The 14,382-nt window shown below is 42.3% G+C and overlaps 1 protein-coding gene across 10 annotated transcripts in view; it reads left to right on the forward strand.

Moving 5' to 3' along the window:
• LAMA2 (laminin subunit alpha 2) overlaps positions 1 to 14,382 on the forward strand; it is a 1,204,230-nt gene that overhangs the window by 447,199 nt on the left and 742,649 nt on the right. For all 10 annotated transcript variants that reach the window (XM_033936921.1, XM_033936924.1, XM_033936922.1 and 7 more), the window contains exons 6-8: positions 336 to 425; positions 4,450 to 4,567; positions 12,572 to 12,750. In XM_033936921.1, coding sequence (XP_033792812.1) covers positions 336 to 425; positions 4,450 to 4,567; positions 12,572 to 12,750 — 387 coding nt within the window. The remainder of the gene's footprint in view (positions 1 to 335; positions 426 to 4,449; positions 4,568 to 12,571; positions 12,751 to 14,382) is intronic.

Consider the following 14,382-nt stretch of genomic DNA (forward strand, 5'->3'; position numbering starts at 1 on the left):
TATTTGGGCAGGTTCTGCCCCTAAGCCCCGCTTCCCCTGGCTATTTTAAGCCCTGAAAGCCCCCTCTTAAGCCTTACCTGGTGGTCTAGTGGGTTTTCAGGCAGAAGCGATCTTCCCACGCTCCTGCCCCATGTAGATTGCTCACAGGAAATGGCTGCCTTGAGCTCCTGTAGTCTCTCGAGCCATTTCCTGTGAGCGATCTGCATGGGGCAGGAGCATGGGAAGATGTATACAGCATCATAGTTATACCTGTTAGCTTCCTTGCCTAACAAGATTGTAATTTCACTTGCTGATTCTTAACATTCATTTTCTTCTGCTAATGTGTTATTTTTCAGTATTACTATTCCATAAAGGATATTTCTGTTGGTGGCATGTGTATCTGCTATGGTCATGCAAGGGCCTGTCCATGGAATCCAAGAACAAACGTAAGTATAAATTGGTAAGACTTTTCTTTATTTTGAAGCCATGGAACATGTCAGGAATTCAGAAAGGTAGCAGGCAGAAATGATTATTTCAGTCAGCATACCAGTGAAATTTGTGAAGGGGAATTTTTTGAAAGAGCATCCAAGTCAGAAATTGGGACGTCCTGCTCCTAATGTTCAAAGAAATCCATCCATCTCACAGCCATTTCTGTACAGGACAGATGTCCAGACTTCCTGTTTGAAAATATGCGACAAGGACATACTTATGCTGGAGACATCCATCCTGAACAACCATTTTACAAACTGAAATATTTAAACTATAAATGGTGGGAAGCAAGGCATAGGGGCATCTGTCTGGTAGCATTTTTGTGAAAATGGTCACACAGATGTATTTGCAGAATAGAGGAATGGCCTAGTGTAAATCGAGGGATGCGGATTCAAATCACACTATAACTATTTTGTTTGTAAATTTGATCCTTTCTGTACCTGAATGTACACCGCTTCAACAGCCTTCAGGCTTGCAGGTATCCTGTATCTTTAGGAACAATAAATATTTTTCTATTCCTAGAGGAATCCCCAGAAAAAAAATAAAAAATTAACAGAATTACTTTGGGATTTAAACCTGCATCCCTTGATTTACAATCTAATGCATTAACCTAGGCTACTCCTCTGACCAGCTTGCTGCTTTGTTCAGAACGGCCATAATACCTGCAGCTGATATGTAGCCTGATTGTCCTATCCAGTTTCAATTTTAGGTCAGAGAGAAGGGGACAACAACCACTGGGAGATTAAGGAGAGGCCATGCCTTGATCCCTCCAGTGGTCAGCTGCTCAATCAGAGCAGTGGCGTAGTGAGGATAAATGGCATCCGTGGCGGTGGCGCCCCTCCCCTGCCCTCTTCTCCGTCCCCCTCCTGCCACGCGTGCACCCCCACTTCCCTTCCCCCGTACCTTTTTAATTTTCCAGGCGAGAGCCACAGCACAAACGTGCTGCCCACATCGTGTCGGCTATCCTTCTGCTATCACTTCCTACGCGCGGGGCCCTGAAGTGATGTCAGATAGAGGTGACACCAACGCAGGCAGTAAGTTCGTAAAGCTGTTTGTGCAGGAAAAATTAAAGAGGTATGAGGGAAAGGGGGCATGTAGCGGGGGGGGGGAGGGGGCAGAGAGGAGGACAGATGCCTGTGCCATTTACAAAGACACGCCCAGAGCGGAACGCCCCCCACCCACCCCACTTACTACACCAATGAATCAGAGCACATTTTTGCAACTTGGACATGACTGAAACAGATCTAGATAAAAATGTCCTTTTCAGACATGGATATTTCTTCCTCATCAAAAATGCTGTTGGATGTCCTACTTTTGAGCTTTTCCTAGCCCTGCTCAAAACATATCCACAACCCCCTCCCCCCTTGCTATTTGGATGAACTGCAGTATGAAACATCCACATTCTGACTTTCCAAAATCGGGCAGGGCCTCTCGCCCTCGCTTTGTTACTGAGTGTGAGCTGTCTTTCTCATTCTGCTTGAGGCAGTGTCCTGCCCACAGCGTCCATTGGTGTATTCCAAGTAGTAGGACACAAAAGCCAGATATAGAAGGCAGCAGGCAGAGTACAATTACAAGCAGAACCCTCAGCAGGAGTGGAAAGGAAGAGATCTACAGTTCCCCCTCCGAAGCCGCGGTTTCAGCATCCACGGATTTGGTTATTCGCGATTTCTTTTTTAAAAAACAAAACTCTGCATCAGACTTTCCCCAGACCTTACCTGGTGGTCTAATGGCAACGTGGGGCAGGATCGATCGACCTACGCTCCTGCCCTGTGCAGAGCTGTCATCAAAATGGCTGCCATGAGTTCCCATTGTAGTCTCGATTTTTCACTCTGTCAAAATTTACAAAGACTAGGGGACACTTTGATGAAGTCACAGGGAAATACATACTTTTAAAACCAATAGGAGGAAATATTTTTTCACTCAGAGAATAATTAAGCTCTGCAATGCGTTACCAGAGGTTGTGGTACAAGCGGATAGCGTAGCTGGTTTTAAAAAAGGTTTGGACAATTTCCTGGAGGAAAAGTCCATAGTCTTTTATTGAGAAAAACATGGGGGAAGCTACTGCATGCTTGCCCTTGATCGGTAGCATGAAATGTTGCTACTCTTTGGGTTTTTGCCAGGTACTAGTGACCTGGATTGACCACTTTGAGGATGGGCTGCTGGGCTTGATGGACCTTTGGTCTGAACCAGTAAGGCTATTCATATATTCGTATGTCATTTGCATCATCATTCATTTTGTTTTGTCTACCTTTGTTTTCATTTTGGAGGAGAGTATGCACTCTCAAATAAACCGCTTTGAGTATGGTTGCAAAATTACAAAAAGGCAGTATAAGAGCAAAATCCCTTTCCATTTTTTAATAGAACACATATCTGTGAATGAAGTTCATGGAACTTTGTGTCTGTTAATGTTACAGTTCCTTGTCTGCTAGCTGCTGCCACTGCCCTGCTTGCTGCTGGTGCCAAGTGCCCAGCTTGCTGTAGCTAGTACTTGGCCAGTGCCCCCTTCCCCAATTAACAGAGTGGGGATCAATTGTCTACTAAAGGGTTCATTTTCAAAAAAGAAAACATCCAAAATGTGGCATAAAGGGGCAGATGGACGTTTTTCTTGCCAAACCCTTCCAATTTGCTACTTTTGCCACAAATATCCATGCTGTTCATCCACATTTAATCTAAATCTCAAAGAGATGTGTTGGAGACATGGTGTGGGCGGAACTAGGGCAGGCTTATGACTTGGACGTTTTTCTGCCATTGTCAAACATTTTAGAATACATCCGGGGCACAATTTGGATGTATGGGACTAGACCAGTTATAACAATGAATAAGTTTCAAAAAGGTGTCCAAACTGACTAGATGACTACTGGAGGAATGTAATCATGATCCACTCACACTCCCCCTGTGGTCACTGACCCACCTGCATTTTCAACAAAACAAGATAGATATTTTGCAGTTTGAAAATGGTCATGTTTGGTACTGGATTTTTGTGCATCTTCTGCAAAACATCCAAACTGGCCGGTCTATCAAACTGTAAATAAACTTGGAAACTTGGAAAATGGCCCTCTAAATGTTCTCTTGTTGGGCACTTTGCAATTAAACTAACTGATGGAGCAACCACTTAAACATAGTTAGCAATATACAGCTATGCTTTTATGAAATTTGCGATTCAGTTGGCAATTCTTTCCAACTTTACACCTGAAGTGGCTCAACTATTGGATAAGTATCTGCTATCCGCTCTTACTACAACCTCTGGCAGTGCCTTCCAGAGCTTAACTATTCTCTTAGTGAAAAAAATATTTCCTCCTATTGGTTTTAAAAGTATTTCTTTGTAACTTCGAGAGTCCCCTAGTCTTTGTAATTTTTGACATAGTGAAAAATCAATCCACTTGTACCCGTTCTATTCCACTCAGGATTTTGTAGACTTCAATCATATCTCGTCTCGGATTAAGGGATGATGCTGGGTATGGACTGGGAATTATTTTATTGTTGAGAGGTTTTTCTTAAGTCATGCACTGTTGGTAGATTTGGTTAGATAAAGTCAAGGAAGTAAAAAATAGAATTTTCTTTATTCGTTCTTTTCACACATAGGGATGCTCACGCTTGACCGAACAAGAAATTCTGATGTTGGGTCAACTCCATGCATTATAATTAGCAGCACGAATAATGATGATAGTACTGAGAACTCCTGACAGTCAAGGGAGGCTGTGAAATATTTAAGATCCTTATGACCAGGGAATACATGATAAACTGCCTTGGGTTGTGGCTGTTCATCTCGCACGTCATGATAGACTGGATAATGGATGGTTGACAAGCAATCTTGTTGAATTTATGAGGTCACAAATATGATAAATGTAAAAATTATTTCCTACACTGTAGTTAACCTGTTGTGTGCATGTTTTTCCTAGTCGTATTAAACCTGAGAGAAAAGCTGCTGAGAGTTGTTAGGAATTCTTAACTGGTTCCTATTTTTTTTTTATGTTAAATTAGAAATCTACCTGTGAGTGTGAGCATAATACATGTGGGGGAAGCTGTGATCGTTGCTGCCCTGGTTTCAATCAAAAGCCTTGGCAAGCTGGGACATTTCTGACTAAATATGAATGTGAAGGTAAGTTTGCTCTGCTAAAAGATTATAAGATAGGAATATCGGATAGAAATACTGCACAAGTTGGGGGGGGGGGGGGGGTTCACCCCAGCAAGCATTACACTCTGTGGAGCATGAGTCATTTTTATAAGCATTGCAGAACGAATGCAAGCTGTGAGATTATCCAACTAAAGCAGTGCTCATACTAGCAGGCACTAAGGAGAAGATATTTAGAATTATATAACTGTGCAGGGGAAGCGCTTATACAGTTAAATTATTTTGAGAGGGCAATCCTTAGATATTTAGTACACTCAGTGCTGCTGAAAATCTGCTGTCCTAACATAGGGGTCCCTTTACGAAGCTGTGGTTAGTGCTAGCGCGTGCTTACTCGCGACATAGCCATCACTGGGCCAATGAGCCTGATCATCAGTCTCAATAACAGACTTTGGACTTTTCCTCCAGGAACTTGTCCAAACCTTTTGAAAAACCAGCTACGTTATCTGCTCTTACCACAACCTCTGGCAATGTGTTTCAAAGATTAACTATTCTCTGAGTGAAAAAATATTTCCTCCTGTTGGTTTTAAAAGTATTTCCCTATAACTTCATCAAGTGTCCCCTAGTCTTTGTACTTTCTGACGGAGTGAAAAATCGATCCACTTGTACCTGTTCTACTCCACTCAGAATTTTGTAGACTTCAATCACATCTCCCCTCAGCCGTCTCTTTTCCAAGCTGAAGAGCCCTAACCGTTGTAGTCTTTCCTCATACGAGGAGTTCCATCGCTCTTCTTTGAACCTTTTCTTACGCCACTATGGGCTCCTCTTACTCAGCTGCACTAGTGGTTATAACGCGTGCGAGACGCTAATACCGCCATTGAGCTGGGGTTAGTTTTTTTTACGCGTAGCACGGGGTTGGCAGCGTGCGCTAAAAACGCTAGCGCACCTTAGTAAAAGGAGCCCTATATCTTTCTTGAGCTAAGAAGACCAGAATTGAATGCAATACTCCAGGTGAGGTCGCACCATGGAGCGATATAGAGGCATTATAATATTCTTTTGGCATTTTCTTCATAGAACTACCCCCTTGGTGCTAATCAGGTAAGATGCATAGTGCAGCATCTGACTCTAGAATGAGGGATCTTTTACAATTTCCTACTGGATTTACCTGGTTCTCCTCTGAAAGCTGCTACCATCACATCAGTAATTGCAGGTTGCAATATCATTTTTTTGTTTCAGATGATACCGTTTCTTTTTTCGGGTGGTGGTGTGGGAATGATCATGTGACAGACAGGATGATGAATGTATAGTTATGATGTAAGACTGTAGCTAACCTAAATGCAAATGGAGAATTCCTTTTTTATAGGGAGCATATCAAGTTTCAAGTTTATTAGGTTTTTATATACCGCCTATCAAGGTTATCTGTCCCTGTGGGCTCACAATCTATCTAATGTACTATTGGGATTTATTACCCTGTATTTTTTTTTTCCTGCTCCCGTCACTCAAAGATTTTATTTGGATCAATCTTTAGTTGCAAGTTCTGCAGTTACCAAAGATTCTTGTTCCTATCTTGAGGGTTACCTCTAAGCATATAGCACTGTTTAGTATAGTGTGGTAAGATTTTGCAGTTACTGTGTGTGAATTGCCAAATTATTGCATGGGAACTTTGGAACCTCTGTGTTAACTATTCAGGGTGATCCCTCTTACTGGGAGATGCACTAAAGTCAGCTATCATCGCTACACCTGTTTTCACAGTTTTAGCGACAATCGTTGATAACCGACCCGATGCACTAAATGGCCCACCACGTGTTTTTCACCTCGACCGCCCATTTTCCGATCCGATCCATGCAAATTAGTAAAACCCCATGCAAAATAGCCAAGCAATTAATGCACTAACATCACTCGGATATTTTGCATTCTGCCTGTTTTGTTTTTTTTTTTCATTTGTTTTTCAATGGCAGATATTTTGCGTGTATTACACATGTAAAATATATGTCCCATAAAGAAAAAAATGAAAAAGTCCCCCACCGCCGACAAACGTGCCCCCCAACAAACACGCCCCTTGAACCTCCCAAAAAATGGCAGGAGGGATGTCCACTCTCTCCTGCCACGAAGAACCCCCCTCCCTGAAAAAAAGGCAAGAGGGATGCCCACTCCCTCTTGCTACTGGAGGCCCCCCTACCCTTCAAGACCCCCCTCACTGTACCTTTTAAAAGTTGGAAGCAGGAGCTATCAGTGCCTTAGGCCCCTCCCTATGTATCACATGATGTACCGGGGAGGGACCCAAGTCCCAGCATTGTCACTGGCAGCAGGAGGAGCAGGAAGAACTGAGCACACCTCCTGCTCCCAATTTTTAAAAGATACAGGGGAGAGGAAGAGGGAGGCCTCCGATGGCAGGAGGGAGTGGGCAACCCTCCTGCCATTTTTTTTGTGGGGGGGGGGCGGTGGCTTGGGGTGCCGGTGCTGGGTGGAAGAACATGACGGAGGGGTGTGTGTGTGCTTTTTATATATTTTTTTATGGGACAGATTGTGCGTGTTTAACTCGCGTACAACATTTGTTTCATTTAAAAAAAAAACAAAGCCCTAACAGCAGTAACAGGAGGCTGCTTCCTCTGGCACTGCTGTTAGGGCTCTGTGCATGTGTCAATCGCTTACTGAGCAATTGAATAGGTCGCGTTTGCATGCAAACTTGATAGTACATCGATCTCTGTTGGAGAATCGGCCAATAGCGATCGAGTTACTATCTTTAGTGCATCTAGCCCTTAGTTTCTCATTCAGTTAACACAGAAGAAACACCTTTGCCACACATTATTGACATTGCAGATAATTCCATACAGTTTGCTAAGCTTATTCGAGGGGTATTAACTGAGCTGTGCTATCTGCCAGATTAACAGTTAACGCCTAGTAAGTAAGTATCTCAGTTTTGGCAATACTTGAGAGGGTCCAGAGGAGAACGACACGAATGATTAAGGGCATGGAAAACCTTTCATACACTGAAAGATTGGAGAGACTGGGGCTCTTCTCCCTGGAAAAGCGGAGACTCAGAGGAGACATGATAGAGACCTACAAGATCATGAAGGGCATAGAGAAAGTAGAGAGGGACAGATTCTTCAAACTTTCAAAACATATAAGAACAAGAGGGCATTTAGAAAAATTGGAAGGGGACAGATTCAAAACAAATGCTAGGAAGTTTTTCTTTACCCAGCGTGTGGTGGACACCTGGAATGCACTTCCAGAGGATGTAATAGGACAGAGTACAGTACTGGAGTTCAAGAAAGGATTGGACAATTTCCTGCTGGAAAAAAGGGGGTATAGATAGGGGGCTACTGCGCAGGTCCTGGACCTGTTGGGCCGCCGCGTGAGCGGACTGCTGGGCACGATGGACCTCGGGTCTGACCCAGTGGAGGCATTGCTTATGTTCTTATATTCTTATGTTTAAAGCACATTTCCTGCCCTGTGCCATAGCAGATAACACAACTTCACTGCTAAGGCATTGCGTTAACTGTCAGTTCACATTTATTACTGTATTAACAGCTAATACAGCTTAATAAATAGGCTGAACAGCATGAAATAAAAGGGTTCAATATTCAGCTGGCAGCAGGGGGTGGTTTTGATATTATTCCCAGATATTCAATGCCAGTGCCTGATTTCCTTTATAAAATATGAGCTGATCAAATGCTCTCTGACCACCTATATATAAGTGCACATTATAGAATTAGCCCTTTATTACAAATCTAAGAGGCAATTTTATAAAGTAATTCCCATGTGGATATAGTTACATTTATGCATAAATCACTCTTATAAAACACCGGTGGTATAAAAGTGCATGCCATGACAAGATGCTGGGTCCTTTGGTAGGCAAGTACAGGGCGGAGTTAGTACATACATGAGTAGATTATAAAATTCTTTAGTCTATGTGCAAAGGTTGTTGCTTATATTTACACCAGCTATTTAGTAGATGTAAGGCAGTGTCTCACACTTTTTTTTTAGCTCCGGCACAGTAAACAGATCCAATGTTATAACTGAAATAATAAAATTGTAAAACCAAAAAAAAAAGAGATTTTAGAGTTATTTATTTAAAGTTCTTTAAACTATATATGGGTAATTGTAACAACGGTAAAATTAAGTAGATAGAATAAAATTGCTAATCAATGCGATGGATGTTCTTGTTTTTGAGTGCAAATTAACTCAAACCCTCCTTTACAAAGCTGCATTAGTGTTTTTATCACCAGCCGCAGCAGTAACAGCTTGGATAAGAATATAAGAACACAAGAATAGCTTTACTGGGTCAAACCAATGGTCCATCAAGCCCAGAAGCCCTTTCTCACGGTGGCCAATCCACCTGAGTTTTAGTACCTGGCCAAAACCCAAGGTGTAGCAATATTCTATGCTACCAATACAGGGCAAGCAGTGGCTTCCCCTTGTCTTTCTGAATAACAGACTATGGACTTTTCCTTCAGGAACTTGTCCAGACCTTTCTTAAAACCAGCTACGCTATCCGCTCTTACCACATCCTCTAGTGTTTTTAATGTCACCATGGTAACATCTCTGATGCTCATAGAATGCTCCCAGTTCCATGCGCAGAACCCAAGAGGCATTAAAAATACTAGTGCGGCTTTGTAAAGGAGGGGGAATATGAGGTTCAGTAGTTGACAAGCAAACACTCATTTCATTATCTGCCATCTGCAGTTGTTCTCTTTTTTCGATTTAATTTAATGTCAGAACTGAAACTCCAAATTTGCAAAAATAAGAAGATCCAAATGGTAACAAAGCCTTAATTGCTTTGTTGCTCAAGTTAGGATAGCTACCACGCAAAAATAAAACCAAAATTGCTTGCTTTAGTTTTCATGGACCAATCACGTCAATGAATGATGCTTGTCCGGGCTGTTTTATCCTTACACACAGATGCTCATAACATTGACATAATCTTGCGTACATGGCATACATTTCACCTGCGCTTCTAGTGCTTACTTATGAAGGGAATTTTTTACAGTAAAGTGAAAATCTGGAATCTCTTGTGGCACACTCAGAATCTTTTCAGGGACAACACTGGGCTATGGCCAAGACCGGAATAAATGGTAGGCCCAGTAGGGACGTGCCTCAGGCCCAAAAACTTCAGGAGGGCCCGCCAGTGTGATGCTATGACCAGGGCCGACATTAGGGGAGGGTAAATAGGGCAGTGGCCCTGAGCCCCGTTGTCTGTGTATCTCTTACACCCTCCCCCCACTTCCATTCAGTGTCTGTCCCCCTCTCTCACACACACCCTACTTCCATTCAGCATCATTCCCCTCTTTCTCCACAAAATAAACCTAAAGCGCTACTTAACCTCTTCCCCTTGTCGGGCCATCTCCTTCCCTTACCCTCACCTTCACGACATTATTTCAAACCAGTTTTCTCTCTTAGAGGGGCCCTTATGCGGCAGCCATTCTCACTAGTTGCATGTGTATTGCTGACCCAAAGCTTGTCCTCTGATGCGATCCGGTAGAAACTGGAAGTTGCATCAGAGGAGAAGCTTTGGGGCAGCCACACACGTGCAACTATTGAGAATGGCTGAGAGAGAAAACTGGTTTGAAAAAATGCCGCGAAGGTGAGGGTAAGGGAAGGAGATGGCCCGACAAGGGGAAGAGGTTAAGTAGTGCTTTAGGTTTATTTTGTTGAGAAAGAGGGGGATGATGCTGAATGGAAGTAGGGTATGTGTGAGAGAGAGGGACAGACACTGAATGGAAGTGGGGGGAGGGTGTAAGAGAGGGAGACATGCTAAATGGAAGGGGGGTGAGAGAGAGGGACAGATGCTGCATGGAAGTGGGAGCATGAGAGAGAGGGACAGATGCTGAATGGAAGTAGGGGTGAGAGAGGGGACAGATGCTGAATGGAAGTGGGGGTGGGTAAGAGAGGGGGGACAGATGCTGAATGGAAGTGGAGGGAGTGAGAGAGGGGGCAGTCACTGAATAGAAGGGAGTGAGAGAGGAGAGCAGATGCTGGAAGGAAGTGGGGATGAGAGAGAAAAAAAGGGCACATGCTGGATTGGAGGGAGAGGATAGCGTTAGTTACTGGAGACGTGAGGGAAAGAGGTGGCAAGCTATAGGTAGACACAATGAAAGAGGGAAATTGAGGACTGAATAGTAGAAAGAATTTAGACAGAGGCAGAAAATAAATTGAGAAGGTAGACCAGGGAAGGAAGGAAGGTATTCAACAAGGCTCCATATAAACAATTACTTTGGAAAATTGCGAGCCATGGAATTGAGGGTGAAATACTCACGTGGATTAGAAACTGGCTGGAGCATAGAAAACAGAGAGTGGGGTTAAATGGACAATACTCAGACTGGAAGAGCATCACCAGTGGGGTGCCGCAGGACTTGGTGCTTGGACCCATGTTCTTCAACATCTTTATAAACGATCTAGAGATAGGTACAACAAGCGAGGTGATTAAATTTGCGGACGATACAAAGTTATTCAGAGTAGTGAAGATGCAGGGGGACTACGAAGATCTGCAACGTGACATAATCAGGCTCGAGGAATGGGCATCGACATGACAGAAGAGGTTCAACATGGACAAGTGCATGTCGGTAACAAAAATCTCATGCATGAATACAGGATGTCCGGGGCGATACTTGGAGAGACCTCCCAGGAAAGGGACTTGGGAGTTCTGATCGACAAATTGATAAAGCCATCAATGTGCGGCGGCGGCAAAAAGGGCAAACAGAATGCTAGGAATGATAGGCGCCTTAGATGTACAGTAGACCATTATTTTAAAGGCCTACAGAGATACTTAGAGACACCTATAGACACCTAAGGCCACTTCCAGCACAAACCATGCCCACGCCGGCCTTAGGCATATGTTGATGTCCCTGTGTACCTCTGTAGGTGCAAAACAGGTGCCTAATAATGGCATCTGCATTTTTTTTTTAAAGTGTATCCTGATTGATTTGTTAGACAGTGGTAGGACACCTACCGCCACCTAACTTCGGGATGCCGTTTGGAGAATTTGGCCCTAAAGACATGTATTTATATTTCTATGGGCATCTTTAGCATTTAGTGTACACTAATTGATAGCATCTATTGATGAATTTCCCTCCAAGTGAATTGACCTTGATTGACACTACTTGTGAGGTTTATTAGCCACATTTCAATTTCATCATGGTTCTGTCCCAGTTATACATGTCTTCCAGCATAGTAATTGGAGTAGTCACAAATTCCTGTGATTCAGATCACAATTTGGGCAGATGTCTTTTCAGGTGGAAGTGTTGCGGGGTTTAAGGTTACAATAATTATTTCCTTCAATAGTACCTGACTTAGGGCTCCTTTTATTAAACTGTGGTAGAGCTTTCTACTGTGGGCCCGCAAGGCAAATGCTCTGACACTCAAAGGAATTGAGTGAGCGTCGGAGCATTTACCTCAGCGGCCTGCAGTAAAAAGCTCTACCAAGGTTTGATAAAAGGAGCCCTTAGAGAGGATGGCTTAGAATTGGAACAGTATTACACTGTGTTTCTGAGAAATTTGCTACTGTGAGAGATTTAGGATTTAAGATCCATAAGTTAGAGGGAGGTGTCTTTTATTTATTTATTGATTCAGATAATCTGCTACCTACATGCTTTGTGCTAAAGTTAATGGTGCTGAAAAATTGAAATTCAATTTTTCCTCTGATCATACACTGTGTGAAAGTCCTACTTACCAACTCACTCATAAAAATATTTCACTTCTACAGTCAGCAACTTCTGTGCCATCTTCAATTTAAAAATATTACACTTCAATGCTTGTCAGGATATAAAATGGCTTTCTAGGTTCTTACAAAAAAAAATAAATACAATACCAAGAGATATTGTTCTTAAGGAAATCCTAAGACCATTTGAGAAAAGAACTTATTATTTTTAAAAGCTGAAGAAGCTGTATGCTTATGAGTAAGGATGCTGTTTGTTTCAATATGCACAGTAAAATGTCAAAATGATAAAAGAAGCTTGCAATACTTTAGTAAGACTGGGCATTTTCTTGTCATTAAAATGGATATGTTATTTACTAATCCTGCTGTCCCTTTCACAGCATGCAATTGTCATGGGAAGACTACAGAATGTTATTATGACCAGAATATTGCAGACAAGAAGCTAAGTTTGAATATCCATGGAGAGTACATCGGAGGCGGTGTGTGTATTAATTGTTCCAGCAACACAGTGGGAGTGAACTGTGAGACCTGTGTAGATGGCTACTTTCGTCCAAAAGGGGTAAAGCATGTTCAGCCATTATGCAAACATGTGGTCCTGCCTAGCGGGAGGATGTATGTATTAGCCATATTTCATTAGTTTTTGGGTTTGTTTGTGTTTTTTGGGGGGGGGGAGGGGGGAGTTTTTCCTACCAAATTTAGGGGCTGTTTTACTAAGCCACAGTTACATTTGCAGTTACTGTGGCTTAGAGCTGCTGCCTCAGCACCCCGAGGTTGTGAGTTTAATCCCAGCTTGCTCCCTGAGACTATGGGCAAATCACTTAACCCTTCATTGCACCAGGTACCACACTTAGATGGTGACCCGGCCAGGACATATGGGGAAAATACTTAAGAGTACCTGATTACTATTCAATGTATTATAAACCTCTTTGGGTGAATCTCTTCAAGAAAAAGGAGGTTAATAAATCCCAATTAATTAATTAATATGGGACTTTTACCATGTAGTAGCAGCATTTGCTATTATGGGTACTATGTTAAATTTGGAGACCGCACACAATACTGTTCTTGGAGTTAGTGTGGAAGCACGTAGCGTCTCCCATTTAAGAGGTGGTAATTGGTTCCACACTAACTTCAGAAGTGCTGATTAATACGTTCTGGCCCAGATGCACTAAAATGGCTCACCGAGTAGTTTTCTGCACAATCGTTCATTCTCTGATTCAGCCTTGCAAATAAGGTCATTAATACTGGAAATGTCGGGAAAACTAGCCGAGCGATTGAGGTTCTAACATCGTTTTGCAATGTACAAAAAAAGTGATCACTTTTAGCGATTCAAAAAAAAGCTTACATGTCTTATCGATAGTTTAGCCCTGAAATTAATATAATATTTATAACATTGATACCATAAATATAATTTTTGCAGTAGCAGAGACGAATATGTGTATTATATGCACATTGTTAGCACGTTTATTGAAGACTTGCCCGTTAGCATCATAAAATATAAAAGAGAGAGCAGCGAAAAGATGGGCCAATGATAGAATGTAATGTAATGTAATTTATTTCTTATATACCGCTACATCCGTTAGGTTCTAAGCGGTTTACAGAAAATATACATTAAGATTAGAAATAAGAAAGGTACTTGAAAAATTCCCTTACTGTCCCGAAGGCTCACAATCTAACTAAAGTACCTGGAGGGTAATAGAGAAGTGGAAAGTAGAGTTAGAGGAAAAATAAAAATAAAATAAACATTTTAACAAGACAGCATTGATCTAAATACTTTGGAAGGTAGAAGAGAGGAGAGAAAGGAATAGAAGCAGAAGGGGGAGCCGTTGAACAGTAGAATTCTGGAGAAATTTAAATGATAGAAATAGAACAAAACAAAGACAAAAGGCTAAAATTTTTGTTCCTCATGATTAAAATTTGTACAAGCTGGGCCAGAACTTTATACTTTATACAGCACCATCCCCCCTCATTTATGCCCTGCATTTGCGTAGTCTGCTGCTACCTCTCCGCAAACATCAAGGGATTTCCCTCGCTGTACTATTTAAAAGTGCGTGAAATGCCAGCGTTTGTTAACCACATGCGCTTTGTGCTCCACGGGATGCATGTGCGTGTGTTCAGCAATCAGCATTATGGATGGCGGTTAAAGGCTATGATTTATGCAGGTTGTCCTTTCCCTGGGAGGAAGAGGAAACGA

Source organism: Geotrypetes seraphini, chromosome 3 (assembly GCF_902459505.1).
Source record: "Geotrypetes seraphini chromosome 3, aGeoSer1.1, whole genome shotgun sequence".
In the NCBI taxonomy this organism is placed as follows: domain Eukaryota; kingdom Metazoa; phylum Chordata; class Amphibia; order Gymnophiona; family Dermophiidae; genus Geotrypetes; species Geotrypetes seraphini.